The sequence below is a fragment of the Etheostoma spectabile genome, chromosome 7, assembly GCF_008692095.1.
Source record: "Etheostoma spectabile isolate EspeVRDwgs_2016 chromosome 7, UIUC_Espe_1.0, whole genome shotgun sequence".
Taxonomy (NCBI): Eukaryota; Metazoa; Chordata; class Actinopteri; order Perciformes; family Percidae; genus Etheostoma; species Etheostoma spectabile.
In genome coordinates, this window is record NC_045739.1 from 2626229 (window position 1) to 2647929 (window position 21701).

Genomic DNA, 21701 nt, shown 5'->3' on the forward strand with positions numbered 1-21701 from the left:
AACCCAATAACACAATTTGCACTATACAATATTACATTTGACAACACAAGTGCAACATTAATAGTTATGATTAGATAATAATAATTAATATGCAAAATGTGCACCTTACACAAAGCTTTTTTTAATAAAGTGCATGGAAGTGCTTTCTTGAACATTCTGTAGATCCATCAAGTAGTCATCAAAAAAAGTGTTATATTTAAGTGAGGCATGCTGACAACATCCAATTGATTTATCAAACAGTACATGTACAACAGGAAGTCGACAAAACATCAGAGACATGATACAAAAAATGGTTGATGAATTTACAGCTCAGCAGCAAGTGCAGCATCTGGCTTCTTCGTTCAAGTTGTTCAAGACATGAAAAATCCCTTATAAAAATGGTGATTGTTCAACCTCTAAATCTGATGCATGCTTCAGATCAGTACTTAGCTTAATACAATTCACCTACGTAGCTGGCTTTGGAATTCTGAGTTCAGCTGCAAACACTACTAATCACACATTTTGGCAAGGTGACGTTTCAAAAAACAGAAGTTAAAAACAGAAAACTGGCATAAACACAAAGAACTGTAGACACATGTAGACCCTCAACAAGATATTTGTATTTTAAGACTACAAACTTCACCAACAATGTGTCTACACAGAAGGAAAGCACCACATTGGCAGATCAGCAGCAGCTTTAGTGGTCCGTCTGTGTCTACACAGGATGCGTTCAGTTACAATATTTACTGTAGTCTCGTACAACCATGTTTTAGCATCGCTAGCAGCCCAACACACAATGGCTCTAGCGCGAAAAACAACAGGCAATGAGGACTTGAAACGCCTTGAATACTTGAGATATAAAAATACTACTCTGGTCTCGTTCTCACGTATACAACCTGTAAAGATGCAGCATGTTAGCATTGTTCTCACAAGAACAATGCTAACATGCTTATGTTCAGCAGGTAGAAATTACCACTGAGTTCAACAACAAACCAAATTGCATCAGTACATCAGGGTGTGTTGTACTTTAATGTGTTTCTGTTATTTTGTCCACGGCTTGTATAGGTGTCTGTGCACGGGGCGTGCGTCTGCATGTAGACATGCAACCTACTCCATCTACTCACACCCATCTCTGCTTCATCTCCCAGGCCCTCTCACTCATCCAGTCCTTGGTTTTGCTTGCAGCTGTGCGCTCCGCCCCGAGCACCAAACACAGCCTGGCCAGTTTGGGCCGGTTCCTCTCCAGGTAGTTCTGCGTGTCTCTCTGCAGCTGGTCCATGGCCCATGGACGGCTCTCATCCAGGGACACCACAGCACTCAACATGGGGTTGAAGCGAAAGTACACGTCTGGAGGCAGCAGATCGTCCAAAAGGGTGTGGACCCCTTCAGTGTCTGTAGCGCTGTTGACCAGGTTGCTGATTTTGGCCCTCAGGCTGGTGGAGGTGGCAGGTCCCCTCTTTGCATTGTCATAGCGACCGGTGCCAAGGGACAGCACACACTGGAAGGGCTGGTTGGGCCACAATAGACGGCTCTCATGGACAGCCAAGGCACAGGGATTGTTCAGGATAATTCCTCCATCCTACAGAGACACAGACAATCATCTAAAAAGGTGTATAGGACAGGCATTTTATTCAAACCCACTCAAAGACATGTGTGCCAAAACACAAAACCCTTTCAACATCCTGATTCTACTTAATTAACTTAAAGCTTGAATATACGTAGATAATAAAAACAACTTTAGTAATAACTGTGATACTGTTAGGAAATGAGTAGGGAGGTGGGGAGGGGGGCAGAAAAGGGGAGCAGTTATGTATTGTCTTTGCTGAAGAGAGGATATTCTAAATTTTAGGGAGAACAAGTAAGGGTCTTTAAACTTTTTCTCATCCCAGATCTTACATTATTTTCTTAAACAGAGTCCCTTAAAACTTATTTACCAAATTTCTTCTGTCTTCTGCATCGTTTTGAGTCTTTCAAGACTCAAAACGTCACTTTATTTTTATTTTTATTTATTTTTATTCTTTAAGTGTTGTTAATCTGTGTTACGATGGGGCCTGTAAATTTTGGAACTTTTCTTTTAGTTTTATTCTTACTTTGGTCGTGTTTTGTTACTTCATGTTACGCTCACGGCAGCGGCACTATTGTTTACACACGCGATCAGCTGATTGCGCTGTGTGGACCTGTGCTGCTGCCGGGGGCCAAACATGAAATACCGACGGAGCTACGAAAGAGACGCCGGGGTTGTAGAGGAGGAATAAAACGGAAGGAAAAAGAAGAAAACACAGGCCTGCGTCCCAGCGATCATCATGGGGAATGTACGGTCTCTGGGAATAAGACGGACGAACTAGCAGCGCTCATCAGAACCCAGAGGGAGTTCCGCGAGTGCAGCATACTGTGTTTTACCGAAACATGGCTGCACTCGCACATCCCGGACTATGGTGTAGCGGTACCCGGCTTTTGACCGTTCGGGCGGACAGGAACGTTACAGAAAGCGGTAAGAAGAATGGAGGGGGGGTTGCACTGTATGTGAGTGAAAGGTGGTGCAACCCGGGACATGTGAATGTGAAGGAACGTTTCTGTAGCCCGGACATTGAACTGTTGGCTGTGGGTTTCGTCCGTACTATTTACCGAGGGAGTTTACGTCCGCCATAATGATCGCGGTCTACATCCCACCGTCTGCTGATGCGGAGGCAGCTGCTGACGTCATTAACACCACGGTCTCACGACTACAGACGCAGCAGCCAACGCCTTCATCGCTATCTCTGGGATTTTAATCATGCTTCTCTGGATAAATCCCTCCCGGACTTTAAACAATACATTAACTGCCCCACTAGAGACAATAAAACTTTGGACCTGCTGTATGCAAATGCTAAGGATGCATACAGTGCCACTGCCCTTCCCCCCCTTGGCAAATCAGATCACAATCTTGTCATGTTGTCTCCTGTGTATGTTCCTTGTGTCCTGCGGCAGCCTGTCCACAAAAGGACTGTGAGGAGGTGGACTCAGGAGGCTGAGGAGGCACTGCAGGACTGCTTGGAGTCTACAGACTGGAGCGTGCTCTGTGAGCCACATGGGGAGGACATCAACAACATGGTTGACTGTATCACAGAATACATTAAGTTCTGTGAGAACACCACCATGCCCTCCCGGACTGTACGCTGTTTTCCCAACTACAAGCCGTGGATCACCAGTGACCTGAAAGTTCTTCTGAAGGAGAAGAAGACAGCTTTCAGGTCATGGGACAGACAGGAGCTTAGGGAAGTACAGCACCGACTGCGGGATAAACTGAGGGAGTGTAAAAACACCTACAGGAGGAAGCTGGAGGCCAGTCTTCAGCAGAACAACATGAGGGAGGTGTGGACAGGGATGAAGTAGATCACCGGGTGTGGGAGAAGAAGAGGACAAACACCAGGCAGCCGTGATAGAGCAAACGAGCTGAACTGTTACTTTAACAGGTTTAGCTCACAGCCATCCCTGCCTCCTCCACCACACCACCAACCCCCCACACCCCCTCATTGTCTCCTCCCCCCCACCCTCTTTTGTTCCAACATCTCCCTCCTCACTCCCTCAGCCCTCCTGCAGTCAGCCAACTCCCCCCACTACCACTACACCACATTTCTCCTCCCCCACTGACACTTCAAGCTCCCCCCCTGCTTTGCATTCACACCTGCCAGGTGAAGAGACAGCTGGAGAGGCTACACCAGCGCAAGGCTGCTGGCCCGGATGGCATCAGCCCCAGGGTCCTGAAGACCTGCGCCAGTCAGCTGTCTGGTGTTCTCCAGTACCTCTTCAACCTGAGCCTGAGCCTGCAGAGGGTGCCGCTGCTGTGGAAGACGTCCTGCCTTGTCCCGGTCCCCAAGAAGTCGACTCCATCTGGCCTTAAGGACTACCGCCCAGTGGCTCTCACATCTCATGTGATGAAGGTGCTGGAGAGGCTGGTCTTGGCCTACCTGAGGCCGCAGGTGAGTTCTTCTCATGGACCTCTACAGTTTGCCTACCAGCCTTGTCTGGGAGTGGACGACGCTGTCATCTATCTCTGCAGCGAGCTCATTTGCACCTGGATGGCGGTGGCGGCACTGTGAGAATCACATTTTTGATTTCTCCAGTGCATTCAACACCATCCAGCCGCTGCTATTAGGTGAGAAGCTGCGGGTGATGGGTGTCGGTGCGTCCATAGTCTCCTGGATCATTGACTACCTGACAGACAGACCACAGTTCGTCCGCCTGGACCGTGTTCTGTCTGATGTGGTGGTGAGTGGTACGGGGGCCCCGCAGGGGACTGTGCTGTCTCCTTTCCTGTTTACCTTATACACCTCAGACTTTCAGTACAACTCGGAGTCATGTCACCTACAGAAGTTTCTGATGACTCTGCAGTTGTTGGGTGTATAAGGGATGGACAGGAGGGAGAGTACAGGGCACTGGTGGGTGATTTTGTGGAGTGGTCTGGTAAGAACTGCCTGCTGCTGAACGTAGATAAGACCAGAGAGATGGTGATCGACTTCAGGAGGAAGGGAACGGCTCCGCAGCCCCTTTGCATCCTGGGAAGTGACGTGGACATGGTGGAGGAGTACAGATACCTGGGTGTCAACATCGACAGCAGGCTGAACTGGAAGATCAACAGCACTGCTGTTTACAAGAAGGGGATGAGCAGACTCTATTTCCTGAGGAAGCTGAGATCCTTTAACGTGTGCAGCAGGATGTTGGAGATCTTCTACCAGTCTGTTGTGGCCAGCGCTCTGTTCTCCTCCGTCATCTGCTGGGGCAGCAGCATCGGAGCCAGCGATAAAAACAGACTGAACAAACTGATCAGGAAGGCTGGCTCCGTGATCGGCTGCAAACTGGACACATTTGAAGCTGTGGTGGAGAGGAGGTCGCTGAACAAACTGTTATCTACATGGATAACCCTGACCATCCTCTCCACCCCACACTGGTCAAACAGAGGAGCAGCTCTCTAAGAGGCTCCGACAGCTTCGATGCCGCACGGACCGCTACAGGAAATCATTCATTCCACAAACAATAACACTTTTTAACTTGTCATCACTGGGTGGTAGATGAGACTTTTGGACACCACTACTGCACTAATGCAACCTGGACATTGGTTTATTTAAATTTACATTTTAGATATTATTAAGCAGTTGCACATTTTTGTTCCCCCATCCTGTACATATTCAAATATTTGTTCTTTTTACTTTATTCGTATTATTATTTCATGTATATTGTATGTATGTATTTTTCCAAGTATTTCATTTACACTTATATTTGTGCTTTGTGACTGATTTTTTGCTGCTGTTACACAGGAATTTCCCATTTTCTTGGGATCAATAAACACTATCTATCTATCTATCTATCTAACTCCACTGTAAAAGCAGAAACAACAGCAGTATCCTACCTGGTGAATGTCACTTTGTAAGGGGAACTCCTGGAAGTATCCCGGGGCAGCTGATGATGCTCGCACTGCCTGCCACATCTGGCACACTGAGCCTCCGGCGTAGCGGCTGAGAGAGCCTGGTTTGTGGTTGTAGTTGCGGAAGACAAAGGCTTTTGGAGTGGTACCCCAGTTTACCACTGCACTGACTGCTGAAACCTGAGCAGATACCAGATACTTGTACTGGATGTCTAATTATATTCTGTATTCAACAGGGGTGGGATTTACTTTTGCAGCTTCAATAATCCAACATTATTTTATCAGTTCTGTGAGCCTGATGGTGATTTGTAAAATTTCATTAAATCAACTGCCATGGTGATTGCAGTGTTCTTACCTTAGGACTCAACTCATCCCTGGCTGTTTTGATAAGTAGTCTATTTCCCAGCTTTTCTCTTAACAGGATAAAACCAGAAGAATTCTGTCAGACGCGCTGTCTTATTAACATGTTAGATTTCATTACATTCACTGGAGTACTTGTATAGTATTTGAATCTTTTCTGTAAATACCGTAGTATTGTCTCCCAGGTCTCAGTGCTATAGTAAGAGTGACTCCAGCCCATCTTTACCGTACCAACCAGCGGGTTCTGCCGAAACACTTCAGAGCCAAAACGACAATACATGTCAGCACACTCTTCCAGAGAGAAACGGGCCAGGCCCAGCATGAAGGCTAGGATGGCACCTAATAAACACATGCAGAGGCACACAGGTGAGAAACAAACTGATACATTCAGACTGAGAATCATCGAGATGTTGTTGATCATAAATGTCATTTTTAGTAACTTTCAGTTTTGTAGTTTGTCACCTGTGCTCACTCCACAGATGTAGTCAAACAGCTGGTGGACTTTCTTGCCTGTCTCCGCTTCCAGTAACTTTAATACCTGCAAAGGCACCACTCCTCTGGAAAAGGCAAAGCCAAAATACTGATTATCAAATGAAGAAGAATAAACATTATGATGAGTTAAAAAGTAAACTAAGTGTATTCAAGGCACAAGACGGAGACCACCTTGCTCTGATGTTGAGCTGTAACATGTAGTTGATAAATCGATTAGTCAATAGACAAGAAATCAATTGGCAACTATTCGGATAATTGATAAATTCTTTGAGTCATTTTCAGCGAAAAAGTCAAACATTCTCTTTTTCCAGCTCTTTAATCAAGTGTGAAGGTTTGCTACTTTTCTTTGTCTTATATAACAGTAAACTAAATACTGTTGGTCAGGAGAAACATGCAATTTAAGGACTTAATGGATATTGGTAGCACTTTACATTACCCCACTAATCCAGGCAGTTTTGCATTTTGCAGCACTGATTCATTGTTATTACAGAGAAACTCCCAGACGCGTTTCCAGGTAAGAAGTCACAACATTAAACATATCAGTTGTAAAGTATAATCTTGAAACAAAATGGAAACATTTGGGACATAAAGGCTGGATGAATGTCAGCATTATAATATGGTAAATACCAATTTGACATTCCAAGAAGTTGTATCTAATTTTGAAGGTCACACACACACACACACACACACACACACACACACACACACACACACACACACACACACACACACACAACTTTATTTCAGACTCAAGGGGATCCATTACACAATTTATTTTTAACCCTTGTGTTGTCTTCGGGTCAAATTAGACCTGTTTCCAAAGTTGTTTTTTTAATATCCGAAATAAAGTAAGTCAAAATACGAGTGAAAAAAGTTTGAAAAAGCGGCAAAATCAATGTAAAAAAATCAAAAATACAAAAACTTCTTAAAATTATTTGTAAAAAGCAACAAAAACATTGAGATAAGGGGAAAACAGTAGAACATAAAACATGTTCTTACAGTTACCTTGTGCCACCCCCATCAAGTGAGAGCACTCTAATGCCCCGGCCTTTGACTGGGTCTACATAGCCGATTAAAGCGAAGCTTTCTCTCAAGGCGCTCTGAAGCACCTGGTTGTCTCTGCACGTTCGTCGCTTTCTCAACAATGTGACCGCGGTTTTCTCCTGGAAACAGAAACATCTTTAAGAATTCACTGAGGTCAAATCATATTTGTTTAACGTTTGTAAATGTGATTGTATCACATCCAACAGACCTGCCACATTAAAGCTTTGCATGATGGGTAACGGATAAGATGTTCGTTGAGTGCGTCCACACAGGCAGTCAGAGCTTCTGGAGAGGACGCCTGTGACAGAGTGCCAATCAACCCTTGTGTCATTTCCTCTGCCTGCCTCCAACTCAACACAATCTGAGAACATACAACCAGAAAGGACTTTTGCACAGCTTGATGTAAGAGAACAGCAATGTTTTTACAACCTGTAGGAGACCTGAGCACTAGCAAATATTAAAACACCCTGCTGTACAAGCTTAAAGAATGAGATTATGCATGAGACACGTCTGATCATGCTTAAAGGGACACACTGTGTAGCTTTCTAGACTATCAATCAATTTCTTTTCATCAACATACCATCACAGAACATTAACCTCAACTCACCTTTCTATTCAGCATCGTCTCTGGGGACGTCGTAGCCAATTGGAGCTTACCAGTCTGGGACAAGGGGCCTAGTTTTAGATAAGCACCAAGAAAATCAGAGATGGCACTTGTGGGATGGCGAAGGCAGTCCATAAAGGATACAGTCTTCAGTCTCTCAGAGGCAGCAGCTTTAGGGTCCATCTCCGTTAGGAGATTTCTATCAATGTCCTCATCCAATCCTTTCTGACCCTTGAAATATTGATTGATGTAACCGGCCATTTGGAAGAAATTTTCCCCAAATTGTGTGGTTTTACGGCTTCTGTGGAAAAGGCCTCCAGTTTCATGGATGATAGGTTTGTCTTGCTTCAGTTGAGACATGGCACCTTGAGTTTGTGAGGTGGCATTGGCTGAAAAGCGTTTTTTGGAAGTGGGATTTTTTTCCACAGGAAGGTGTTCTCTCCTATTCTGATCTTGGTCAACTTCTTCAGTAACTTTTGCACCAAAGTATTTATTGATGTGCCTTGCAAAGTGGAAGTAGCCCTCCTCCCAGCTGCTGGAGATATTGTTAGGTTCCACTGTTGCCTGATCAGCACCTGCTTTCACTTGAGACATTTCCACTTTTTCAGACTTCAAGATGTAAGTGTTTTGCATGTGTCTCCTCTTTAGCCTATTGTTTGCCCCTCTGCTGGAAGGCATGGTTTCCAAATTTTCCTGCATTTGAACTTTTTCATTTGAACCACGAGAGAAGCCTGAGTTAATGTGATTAGCCACGTAACTGTAGCTCTCACCAAATTTTGTTGCCAAAAAGCTGGCGTGAAATAGTTGGAGTCCAGAGTTGTTCTCTCTTGAAGGACTTTTTTCTGAGCACTCCTGTTTGTCTTTGCTCTTCAGGGTCTGCGTTGTGTCTTTGCCCTTGGATATATCTCTCTCTCTGGCTGCTCGTTGACTTTGACTACGCCTTTGTGATCTGCCAAGATATTTTGGAGTTCTGACAACAAGGCTGGCATTTTCAGCATCCATTCTCTTGAAATAAATGTTAATATGTCTGGCCAGTCTATTAAACGATTCACCGAGACGTCCTCCCAGCGAACTCAAAAGAAATCTGTGCTTAGGCTCCTCAAAGATCCCAATCGGAGCTTCCGGTTTGAATGTATTCCTATTGGAGGACGAGTAAAAACGCACAGAGTGCAGATGTTTCAGTTTGTTGGTAAACCCTCTGAGGAAGTGGTTAGAGGTAGAGCCTGTATCATTTTGGTTTACATCTTTTAAAGTTGCTTTTCTCGTCAATCTAGACGGATGACGAGATGACAGCAGTGAATATCTGTGGAGGTCCGGGCCAAGTGGAGCTTTAGCCAGACGAGGGTGCTTTCTGAGAAGGCTCATTAGGTACCTAATTTTGCAGTATGATCTCAAGGTCTTGTTCACAGAACTTGACCACAAGTTGGTGCAGAGGTAGCGACCCATGTTTGACCTGATGTGGTGAGCAGCAATCAATCAAATTCCAAATGTCACCCCAAACTTTTCAGCATTTGTAACAGAAAATCTAGGAAAACACAAAGAAAACACATTAGAACAAGAGTCTACAGCTATTTTAATGTAGCAGTTCTGCGAGGCTGTAGTTTGGCACAGTGATGCTTTAACTACTGTAAATACTAACAAGCTCATTATGACAATGTAGCTTGTTGATGTTTGCGGGTATACTATTTACCATGTTTACCATTTTAGTTTAACGTGTAAGCAAAAACCATGCTAACATTTGCTCATTAGCGCTAAAAGTACAACTGAGGCTGATGAGAATGTCTCTTTTGCAAGTATTTATTCATAAATTAAAGTATTGGACAATTTGAAATTTTGACCTGGCACCAGATGAAGAGTCAGGGGATCAAAGTTATTACAATCAATCCTAAGAGGAACATGAATGCCTGTAACCAGACATCGTGGCAAGCCATCCAACAGTTGTTGATACATTTCAATAACAACAAAAGGATGTCATCCTGTTGGTGGCGTTAGGGGAAAAGTCAAAGAATACCCAGTCAGCAGGAAACCATGAATGTCTGTACAAAATGTTGCCAACCCATCTGGTAGATGTAAAGACATATCACCCGATTTCTTACCCTAACTATTGAATATGCTGATCTGTTGTTTGCCCTAAAGGAAAATTTAGGGGATCACCAAAGTCATTAAGATTCATCCTTGAGCGAAAAACGATATGCAAATAATACTACTTAAATCCAATAAATATATATATATATATATATATACACACAAAACAAAGTTTCATCAAATGAGTTACTTTGCAAAACAGAAATCCAAAACCTCAGTTAATATAAGTAAGTTTGGCATATCAATATCTCCTCTGTTCAGAGCAGAGGCACAGAGTGTACCCTTCAGGGTTAGCTGATGTGCATAAACACTATGTTCCACAATAACCTTTCACTGCCGTTTCCTAGTACTGTCTGCTCATGAATGTGACATGAAACCTAAGAGCATATATGCCAGTGTACATGACCTATACAGATCATACCTCCAATGGATCTATGTCTGCAATGTGACAGAAATGTGAGAAAAACAGGCAACTTTGCTCATAATGGCTCCAAGATCCTCAGCAAATGAGTATTTCTAATCACTCTTTAAAACAAAGTGCATTCATTAACTCTTTTGGGGCACATTCTCAAAGAGAAAAGCTAACAGCTTGGCCATTACGTAGCCACAACTACAACTACTGTAGCCTATGGTTGTATTCCACTTAAGTAGGGGAAGGTCACACACCAACGTAGCTTATAGCAACTCTAACCTTGAAAGGGAATGTCAGATAAAAGCATACACTGAAGATTTACCTGAAACTTAACAGCTAGTTCTTCTGTATTCCCGAATCCTCTTCAACCACGTCTCTGTTTTTTTAAAAATCCAGTCCACAGCTTCTGACAAACCTTTCTTCTGTGTGTTTTGATACTTAATTTAACCCTTATCTTGTGCAGTACTTTAATCTCATTGGTTGAGCTGGGCTGGGCCTGACCAATGCTTTGTAAGACCACACAGGCTAAAGTTAAAGCCATGTGTTGACCACTGTTTTGGAAGTACAAGTCTTAAATTAGGGACCGGGTGACAACTCAAGGGTCTCAGTGAGCTGATTTTAGCGGCTTCTTACGTCACAGCACAACACACACAAGCATACCTCCCTCCACAATAAACTGACCTCTAAAAAACTGTGCCCAGGCCACAACGTGACACAAAACAATAACACGTCTGTAGAACTGACTCTGTAAGTGATTATTTATTTTTTTAATTACCCAGTGTAGATTGAGTAATTTCAAGGCACAAGCAGGTCAATTCACAACAACTGTGCTATGAAAAGGCATTTAATAATAAACTCTAATATACTATACTGACTGTAATTACAGTAAAAAAGGGTGTGAACAATAAAACAGTCTCTTACAGTATTTCATCTTAAATTATAAAAATAATTACATACATACAAAATTGCATTTCTATCCCAATCCCATACCACAGCATTTAGACTGCTGTTGTTGAAAAGAAAAGCAAAATACAAAAAACATGTAAATCAAACGTGTGTACCTTATATCAGAGTATGTTTTGTCAACATCACTTTCCTAGAGGCTACAGCCGCAACACTTAAACCTCTATAGAGCACACACTCTTCTGAATATTGTATTGTTGATGAAACACACAGGCTCCTGTGATATTAAACTATTAAAATATGAACTATTGTCTGTTCCTGTCCACCAGCACACAGCTATTACTTACAAAGGTTTTGCATGGTATTTGGTAAGTTTTACATCAGTTTTGGTTTTTGAGTTTCCTTTATTGTGAGATACACCAAGTATTGATATCACCCATCATTTCTGTTTATTATATTTTACAAGTTAACTTTAAATGAAAAGGTCAATCATGATCTGGCAAATAATCATGATTGCCATATAACACAATTCCTGAGTAACGTGGGTTAACCCTGATTATTTAAAGGCTTAAAGTGACATCTAGTGGCAGCTTCCCGGCAATTTGGTTCTCTACCTTCTTTAAATGAACCTCAATCTGAGACACTGCAACAGGAAATCAACTGCATTATGCTTCAGTGAATTTCTCTGTTCGGTATATTAATCATAATATGACAATCTTGTATACAGTACACCATTTCTCTTTTTCTTTTGCAGTAAGGCTTTTTACTTTTTCTTCCCAGTGATATTTATGGTTAGGAGTTACAGAGATGCAGATGATGAGAATAAAAGCATGCGTTAGTGCTATAAACATACAAAATTCCAGCCGAAATGGTGTTATTAGTCAGAGACATTTTTTTAAACTTTTTTTTTTTTATAACATTTATTTGGATGTCAATATTTAAAAAAAGACACTTAATATTATACACATTTTTTTATTCAGGCCATTTCCAGTATGTTAGTTTTTTTTCTCATGTTTATCTTGCTATAGCAACATCTCTATTACTCTCATCAGTTTCAGATATTTTGTAGTAGATGATTTCATCATTAATTTAGATGTTTAATCAAACTTACAGTCTAGATCTAGTAAAAAATTCTGCCGCAAGTTATAGCTTCACAACCTACAGATTTAAATAAGGCAATAAATATCAAGCTAAGAACAGGTAATCTTTCCAGCCGGATTCATAATAAACTCATGGTTAAGCAGGAAAAACCATCCAGCTCTTCTTCACGTTCAACTGATTTATGAAACATACTTCATTTTCTCTGTGGTCACCAGTCAATGCGTTTTCTTTTCACAGCGTCCTGTTTTGCACTCCTCCCCTCGTCCAGTCCACTTTAAGCGATTCCTGGCAAAGATGGCATAGGACTGGTCCATGAATGGTCTCACAGGTGACCACATCATGAAGCGACCCAACCAGCCAAGGCCCACCGCACTGTACATGACTGCAAATGCTGGGATCCCACGGTAAACCTGCCAATGCAAACGGAGGTCAGCCGACTGGCACAATAATTAGGCTAATCAGTAGACATTAAGGCTTATCTGCAAAAATCTTTTCAAAGTGGTAACTTCACATACAGAATATTACAGTCCTAGTAAATCCAGTGGAATGTATGTTTACCTCATCTTTCTCATCAATTACATGCATTTCCTCCATTGCCATCTCGTAGCTGACAGCCTTGTATTTCTCTGCCTCATAGTCTGGCTGGGCGATATCAATAAAATATACTTTCCCAGGCCGGTTTCTCTGCAGAAACTGGAGGAACCGGATCTCTGTCACGCATATGGGACAAAGCCCATCATACAGCACCTGAAACAGAGCAGGGAATAGATTCTTAAATTGTCATTGTGGGGTACATAACTGACATCACCACATTGACTTAAGGTAGACTAGTTATGCCAACCGTCCCCAGGTTTTGTGGTCAGTTGCAACATCTGACATCTTCCATTCAAATAAATGTTAAGGATATGTCATACGTACTCATCTTAAAGTATCGGTTATTAGCACACAAATGTAAGATTACAAACCAAATTGTCTATATATATATATATATATATATATATATATATATATATATATATATATAACAGTCTCAGAGTAACAAAATAAATTGTCTCTTAATATCACACAGGATACATTCAAAAGCAACAGCGTATTGAGCATTGCTGGATAGCTGAACACAATAGCTTGTGTTTTTTCAATCTGACACAAATTAGAATAGTATTCTACTTGTGTGGTCTTTGTTCCTAGGCTACACCATCTGATAGGATTGATGTGGTGATGTCTGATTACAGGAAGTGTATGAGATCAAAGTAGACTTACATTTTGTCAGTGTGTTTCTTATAGCTGGATGGAATTGATCTCACGTTAACAGGCTAACTGGTGAAAACTAAAAGCATGCATAAAAGCAAACAACCTGAATATACAACAGCTTACAGAGAAATACAGACCATTGGTAGACAGACCCTGACTAGACTGTGATTATAGGAAAGTGAAAAACCAAAGCCCCTAAAGCTCCTGTAAACAAAGCCTTCATTGATGAACAGTTGTGTGTTTTCAAGTTTGCAGTGCCACTGCCAAACTGCCTACCAAAGCAGCTGCAGTTGTATTATTAACTCGTTAATGAACTCAATTAACCATGGTAAATTCAAACAATGTATGTGTCGACTGTAGTAACGTTACCACAGAGAGACGCTTACCTTGACACCTGCCGCCTCAGAGCTGAAGGTCCGATGCTGATGCCCGCTGCAGATGGCAGGGGCCACTCTTTTTGCGGTCGTTGAGTTTACACAACTGGGACATTTGGTCAAACCCGACAACAACCATGCTTTCACTAGCGAAAACCTTTGCAAATTCATTGAACCCACCACAGCGGTAACGTGCTGATTGAATAGGCTACAAACTAGCTCCACCGAAGACGTTAAATGTCCTTCTCCACAGTTGGCTACCCGACTTTGTTGTAACGTTAGCAAACATTAGCTAGCTAGCTAATTAGTTACCAGCCAGCAATGCATGTGTTACACAAGCGGTTGAGTAACGGCTAGTCACGCGCTAATGGTGTTCAAAATAAACGCTCGACAGAAATACCTCAAGCGTTATATATCGTCCTTACATTCGACTAGCTGGTGAATGAAAGTTAAATTCATACAAAGTGTAAATAGTACAAGCCGCAGCTGACCCCCCCGGGAAAGCGTCACTGAAGGAGGCGTGGTGATTGGGCGACTCACGTGTAGTGGATGCTTTTGCAGAGGTCCCACTCTGCGGCTTTTTTCAAACCAAATGTCAGTGGAACAAAGTTGTAATCCCACCCCAAATTGAAAGATAGCCTTTTTCTGACTTGTATTTCTCTTTTGGAGTTAGATGAGACCTTTTGGAGATAGATGAGACAAATGAGCATCTGTAAGTTTATTGGCCTAGTAATATTCAGCATGTCCTCGTACATTATTAGTTTGGGATTTCCCACAGAGTGCTTTTCATACTCCTTTCTAAGTAGCCAAAACAAAATACTTGGGGTTCCTGGCTATATTAAAATCTAAATTGGTATATCCTGTAACGTGTAATGAAATTTCAGCAGTTCAATTTAAAATGGATAAAACACATCTTATGTTGTATCTATTCAACAACCACAGGTCCCACAAGGCATTGACGGAACATCTGCGGCTGAGACTCAAGGGATCATGTTATTGTTGAATGTTAACAAAATAAATTTGGTCTCCGGGAGGGTTGTTGCTTTTTCCGTGTATGGCCACTTGTATTTGTCATGCAAGCACACGTGATGAGATCAAAGGCCTTAAAGCAGGGTCTTTCTGAGGCAGCCACAGTCTGGTACAACAACAGGGTTTGTAGTCTGGCCAACACGGTTCCAAGGATTGTGCAGAGGTGAGCTCTTATGAATGTTTTTGTAGGGTTTGCATCATGTTCATTACCACAGCTTTGAAAATGTGCAGTTGTTTTTAATCTGTTCACTTCTTTTACCTGTTCCCACTCTCCAGTCAGTGGATTGATCATGGCCCCTGCAACAACAACCAAACTAAGCTACACACCACCAGATGGAGGCTGGGGCTGGGCTGTCGTCTTTGGAGCTTTCATCTCCATAGGATTCTCCTATGCCTTTCCCAAGTCCCTCACCATCTACTTTAAGGAGATTCAGGAATATTTCTTTGTTTCCTACAGTGAGATTGCCTGGCTGTCCTCAGTCATGCTCGCTTCTATGTATGCAGGAGGTCAGTGGACAGCTTACATAATCATAATGTGACAAAAATCTCGTTTCCCAACAATGTTTTGACTAAGAAAAGTTAGTCCATCATAAATTAACAGATATGACTTCAGTGCTGTAAACGTTTAGTGAAAGATGGTACTAAGAAAGTGAGATATTTCTCTTCTCCAAACAGGACCTGTGAGCAGTTTACTTGTCAACCGTTATGGCAGCAGACCTGTGGTCATGGTCGGTGGGCTCATGGTTAGCACTGGCATGATACTTGCTTCTTTTGGCAAGACTATTATACATCTGTATCTTTGCGTTGGAGTAATTGGAGGTAAGTAATATATATATACAGTAGCTAGAGTTAATTTAGTTTTTCAGCAATTTCACTAGTGAGGTGTCTGCTTTCTGTTGCCTGGTTATCGCCAGCTTACACAGGTGGAAAGACTTTTTGAATATCAGGCTCAGTCCACTAGTATCTTGTATGTTAATTTGGGCCATTCTGTGACATGTGTACATGTGTACTCAAATCACAATGAAATATCCATGCCTTGTTAACTTCAGAGCAATACGCAGACTTGGGTAAGGCCTTGTTTTTGAAAATGACTCACTAAATCAGATGTATTTTGCAAATCCCCACATGCCTCCATGCAGGCTAGGCCAGACCCCATGCTAATACAAGTGAGTAAACAAACCTCCTCGATTTTAAACTTTAGCCTAATCTATAATCCAGTAGAGATGATCTATGCGGCACAGAAAGGAACTGTGGCAAAGTGCCTGATTTTATCTATAAAATTAAGAAGTACTTGAACACTATGGACATAACATTTAATATAATGTCAGAATGAATACTAAGGGCTGCAATTTACAATTATTTTTATTACTGATCAATCTGAAGATAAGGTTATTGATTTACCAATTAATGTCAGAATATAGAGAAACAAGTCTGTCACAGTTTCCCTAAAGTCATGGCAACATCTTCAAATATTGATGTTTTTGTACATTTTTGAAAGGTTTAATCAGCACATTATTGCAAGAAATTGTCAAACAATTATATTGAATTTTTATTGCAAAAAATGCTATCCTACCGCCCAAAGGTCAAGGTGATGGTTTTATTGTGTAGTTTTATAATGCAGTTTGTAATTAAATCCAAATCAGCATTCTCAACATGAAAGTTACAAAAACATTTTTTTTACTCTGATGATGAAGAAGTTGTCCACATCCCTCAATGTTTCCTCATGTCCTTAAATTTCATTTTTAAATGAGACATCAGCATCATGATGAATTTGTTATGGTATGTTAATGAGTCATTTCATTATTTGAACAGGTTTAGGCCTCGCCTTCAACCTACAGCCGGCCCTGACGATCATAGGTACCTACTTCCAGGTCAGAAGGCCGCTGGCTAACGGGCTCGCCATGACAGGTAGTCCCGGTTGTTCTGTTCACTCTGGCTCCTCTCAATCAGTTTCTGTTTGATTCTTTTGGCTGGAGAGGGAGCTTCCTCATCCTGGGATACATTGTTTTGAACTGCTGTGTCGCTGGCGCTTTGATGAGACCCGTCAACAAAAAGGCCCAATCAAAGACTGATCCATCAGAATGCAATGGGACAGCTGCTGAGGAAGCTACTACAGGAGACAGCAGTGCACAGTCAGCTAACCTTCTGACTAAAGAAAACCAAGAGGAGGGCAGGAGTCAGGGCTGTGTGCACAAAATCATAGATCCCGCACTTTTCAAACACCGGGGCTTCCTCATTTATCTCATTGGTAATGTGGTCATGTTCTTTGGGTTTTTTGCGCCTGTGGTCTTTCTGGCTCCGTATGCCAAACATCAAGGGATTGATGAATATTCAGCAGCTTTCTTGCTCTCTATTTTTGCTTTGGTGGATATGTTTATCAGACCAGCCACTGGCTTTATTGGCAACACCAAGTGGATTCGGCCACGGATCCAATACTTTTTTAGTTTTGCAGTTTCATACAATGGTGTGTGCCACCTTATATGCCCATTGTTACCTGGATATGTGGGTCTGGTTGTTTATGCAGTCTTCTTTGGTTTGGCGTTTGGAATGCTTTCTGCGCTGCTTTTTGAAGTTCTGATGGACCTTGTTGGAGCTCATCGCTTCTCCAGTGCAGTTGGACTTGTCACCATTATCGAGTGTGGACCGGTGCTTCTTGGACCTCCACTTTCAGGTTTGTAAACTTTGGGTACAAAGATTTTTATTCATTTTTTCAGATTGTAAACATAAACATTTCTAAAATGGTGACCAAGTGTGCATCTTCTCTTTCAGGAGCTCTGGTTGATATTTTCGGGGACTACAAATACATGTACTATGCGTGTGGAGTGTTTATGCTGGTGCCTGGTATATTTTTCTTCATCATGCATTACTTCAACTACAAGAAACTGGACGAGGAGCGGAGCCAGACTATGGCTTTGGAGATGAGGACTTGTGAGGAGGCAGTGCAACTTCAAATGAGCCAGGATGGTGAAACAGCAGAAACACATGGATGAACATTCTGGCTATGATTTTTAGTCAATGTAGACCAGCTACATAGTCCTCCAACCCCACAGTCTTAAATTAATTATTTCTGTTAGCGTTACCCCCTACTTCACTTCTCGAACATGTACCCAAGTTTGGGAACCAATGATATAGACAGATGACACTGCATAGGCTCTTTACAGCAGGACGTACAGTGGATGTATGTGTATACAATTATTTTCTACTTTGGATAAGATTGTTTGAGTCTTTGACCCTTTTCTACGCAGATCAAGATTTAGTTTTTTAATGGTTATTTTATAAATGTTATTATTGCATCATGTGCCTACTGTGACTCTTAAGGCCCTGACACACCAACCCGATAATCGGCCGTCGGACAGTCTGGCGAGGTTTGTGACTTGAGTCTGTTTGGTTGTGTTCTGTGTACTTTAATTTGCACTTTCTGTATTTCTGTTGAACTGCATCAGATTGAGCACTCCCCACCTTGATCATGTTTTAGAGTCCTGCACTGATGGGAAAAGCTGCTTTATTTTTCCTATATCGGCCAAATTTCCTTTCGGCCGACCTGACACGATCGGTCGGAAGGCGGGCACTGCCGGCAGTTAGACTCAGGTGACCAATCTTATCGGTGGAGTGCTAACCCAGAAACGAGGAGCGGGATGATCTGAAATGAATAGAGATTAAGCAACTGCATAGCCTATTTCTGTATTCTAGTTCATGGCCTATTTTAGTAAAATATGAGACTGAATTCTGAACAAGCCGCCATGAGAATCTGGCTTTAAATTTCTGGACAAACCAGACCCACGTGATGCATTCATCCAATCAGCTGCCGTCGGTAGCCAGCATCACTTCAGTGTGTTCTGAGGCACTTTTTTTGGCCAACTCGGGGAGGCCGTGAGTCCGACTGCCACGGTCAGCCGTCGGGTTAGTGTGTCAGGGCCATTAATGGCCTTCGATCATAAATCATACAGAACTGGTGCAGCTCATTTGAATGCAATTGTTGTAATGGCTCAATAAACTAATATGGTTCCTCTTTGTTTCTTCACTGGATGAATAAAAAGTAATTTTCCTGAGAGAATGATATAAAAAAACTAGTCATACCCCACAGCAGTCATACCACAACCATTTCTGTCATCTTCTTACCACTAGATGGCACTGGACACTACCAAGTGCAACACATCTCTCCTATTAAACCTCAAAGAAAGCACAAGCGGCTTCATTGGTGGCTTGGTTCTTTACAGCATTGCTTTCCAAAGTCTGGGTCGTGACCCTCCCATGGGCTGGCAGATATTAGGAATGGGTCGCCAAGGGCGCACCAATTCAAATATGAGAAAATGAAATGTCTGTTGTAAAGTCTTCACACTATCTCTCTTAAATACCTTCCCTGAAATCCCCTCCTACTGCCCATAACTTTATCTCCCACTTTTAGATTAGATAAATACAGTTTTAGTGCCCTGTGAATCTGTACAAGTTGTTTCACTGGGACATCACTTTAATACAGTTATAAAAATTCAAAATGAGTTCACGGAAATGTTTTAGGAAACCTTTGTGCATTTAATAATAATTTTGAATTTGTGGGTAAAGAACTGAAATGTTTTACTTAGCCTCACTGACATAATTAAGTATTGTGCAACACCGGCACATTTATCATACTGTAGCGTTTAGGAAAAGAACAATGCCATTAGTAGAAAAGTATGCCTAAACAATACATTGTTATCATGTCCCTGCAAGGTGCATATTGACTTCCTTTTTTCAGATGGATGAATACTGGACAAAAAAACTGAGAGAATCAATACGTTTCTTTATGACCTTAGACAACATTATCTGAAAATCAGAAAAAAAGTCCATGGCTCATGGGTGGACGGTGTTCTCTTTGGATGCTGGTTTAATTTCAATCAGCATAATATTACTGTTGTGTTATTTAGCCAAAGTTGTTATTTTGATCCATTGTTAGACACAACAAGTTCTAGTTTTATCATGAAACTGTCACAAATGTAATTTTAGTTGTATAAAATCACGTGCATGTGCAGTGGGGGAGGAAGCACCATTATCACATTGTTAAAATGCTCCATTAAAACTAAAAGTCCTGCATTAAATATGTTACTGCAGTTGTGTTAGCATCATAATGTACCTGAATTATCAGAAGTAGTCATACAGCATATTTCAGAGAAATGGCTCCCTTTCTTATACATATACATATATACACATATATACTATATATACACAGTATATACAGTATATATATATAGATGTATAGATATATATAGATTAATAGACAGATAGAACAATAGACAGATAGACAGATAGATAGATATGCTGTATAATAGCATATGTATACATATATATATAAATACATATGTATATACATACATACATATGCTATCATATAGTATATTGTATTATTATATTATTATTACTCATACATTAATGTGTAAGTAGCCATTTACTGTTGGTTGAGTTGGAGATAATTCTTGACTATTCCATAGGGCTGCAACTAATACAAATTTTTATATAGAAATTATATAGAAATTATTAACAACCAGAAACAAATAATGACATGTACGTGTAAAAATAGGAAATGAAATGCTTTTCGCAGCTAGACCATATTTTAGTGTGAGCCAATAACATTACCCAAATTGGGTCAGTTTTGTCGCAGATGTTTAGTGTGTAGAAGGAAGCATGAATACAATGTGTTTAAAAGATATAATATAATTAAGCAGATATGTGACAAATTTGTCATCTATTCCTATGGAAAATAGCAATTTAGTGGACACAAAGTGAGAGTGCAGATCTCCAATTAGTGGCAGTTTCCATAAACACTGTATCATCTCTTCACTGAACAGCTTGAGCATAATCACCGTGGTTAACTGTGGCTGATGTCAGTAAATCTGACTTTAATTGGGACCAAGACGATTAAATCCAGGCCGCTCTGCATCCAATCCCTGTGATGCGACCATGCTGAGACATGATGTTTTAACCATGCTTCTAGTTTGAGCAGTTGAACGCCAAAGTCTGTTTCAGCCACACGGTCGGGATGTCTGTGAAGACGGGATTGATACTGTTTATTTAATCCACCATGTTTGTTAATAATCTCTGCTAATCTTCTTTACCCACAGCAGCAGAACTAATCTGTCTTCACAATGTTTGCACTCGGAGGGAAGGCTACGGCATGTGAATACCAGAGACTTAAGAGTGTATTCATCAGCCGTGTGGACAGAGTTATTGATGACACATTGCTGGTCTAAAATACATATCAATAGCCAGGGCAGCTAACTCGCATACATACAACGTGTAGACGGAGGAGCTATTGCCATGTAAGTCTATCCAAGGAGCTCTCAAGGACTCAATCACACCTTCCACAGAGATAAGAGACACCATGTCCTGCAGTGAGCCTTAACTGACTGTCAGCCATGATGAAATCCAAGATTTACTGAGATGATTTGATGAAACAAGGCACAGAGTACTCTTTTCTCAAAATCAATAATCTTTACAAACAGCTACTATGACGTCCACCTTTTTATTTATATGGCATAAAATCATCTTCCCTCAAGAATGTTTCTGTCTCGAGCTTAAGCAGTCAACATTTGAAGAGGGAAAAACAGAGGAAGTACTTGAGGATATGTATGTCACCTTTGCTTTAGTCTAAGACGATGTTTCAGTTCAGGGATTGTTCAGGTGCCGCCGGAAATT

General features: G+C 41.5%; 3 protein-coding genes across 3 annotated transcripts; 1 reads left to right on the top strand and 2 right to left on the bottom strand.

Moving 5' to 3' along the window:
- Positions 1–1099: 1099 nt before the first annotated feature.
- Positions 1100–10866, bottom strand: LOC116692839 (calcium-independent phospholipase A2-gamma). The gene is made up of 7 exons (XM_032521391.1): positions 10700–10866; positions 7884–9405; positions 7474–7637; positions 6203–6297; positions 5967–6079; positions 5366–5560; positions 1100–1558 (listed from the first exon to the last, which is right to left on the bottom strand). The coding sequence occupies exons 2-7, from the start codon at positions 9324–9326 to the stop codon at positions 1100–1102; spliced, it is 2469 nt and encodes an 822-aa protein (XP_032377282.1). The 5' UTR covers positions 9327–9405; positions 10700–10866.
- A 1422-nt stretch (positions 10867–12288) lies between these two features.
- LOC116692192 (uncharacterized protein At5g50100, chloroplastic) lies at positions 12289–14557 on the bottom strand. Its single transcript, XM_032520279.1, has 3 exons — positions 14019–14557; positions 12940–13128; positions 12289–12791 (listed from the first exon to the last, which is right to left on the bottom strand). Exons 1-3 carry the CDS (start codon positions 14175–14177, stop codon positions 12597–12599), a joined length of 543 nt encoding a protein of 180 aa, XP_032376170.1. The 5' UTR covers positions 14178–14557; the 3' UTR covers positions 12289–12596.
- A 607-nt stretch (positions 14558–15164) lies between these two features.
- On the top strand, positions 15165–18919 carry LOC116692191 (monocarboxylate transporter 2-like). The gene is given in 6 exon segments (XM_032520278.1): positions 15165–15198; positions 15312–15542; positions 15711–15854; positions 16848–16948; positions 16950–17706; positions 17805–18919. Coding segments are annotated over 5 exon segments (1440 nt in total). The 5' UTR covers positions 15165–15198; positions 15312–15325; the 3' UTR covers positions 18026–18919.
- The last annotated feature ends 2782 nt before the right edge of the window (positions 18920–21701 follow it).

What these genes read in the sequence shown, in the direction of transcription:
- LOC116692839 (XM_032521391.1), bottom strand. Translation starts at nt 9,326, where the DNA reads ATGGGTCGCTACCTCTGCACCAACTTGTGGTCAAGTTCTGTGAACAAG. An exon ending in CATCTGTGGAGTGAGCACAG is followed by an intron (nt 6,080 to 6,202) that starts GTGACAAACTAC and finishes TGTGTTTATTAG; the next exon opens with GTGCCATCCTAGCCTTCATG. An exon ending in AGAACCCGCTGGTTGGTACG is followed by an intron (nt 5,561 to 5,966) that starts GTAAAGATGGGC and finishes GTATCTGCTCAG; the next exon opens with GTTTCAGCAGTCAGTGCAGT.
- LOC116692192 (XM_032520279.1), bottom strand. Translation starts at nt 14,177, where the DNA reads ATGAATTTGCAAAGGTTTTCGCTAGTGAAAGCATGGTTGTTGTCGGGT. An exon ending in CTGAGGCGGCAGGTGTCAAG is followed by an intron (nt 13,129 to 14,018) that starts GTAAGCGTCTCT and finishes GCTCTGTTTCAG; the next exon opens with GTGCTGTATGATGGGCTTTG. An exon ending in TAATTGATGAGAAAGATGAG is followed by an intron (nt 12,792 to 12,939) that starts GTAAACATACAT and finishes TTGCATTGGCAG; the next exon opens with GTTTACCGTGGGATCCCAGC.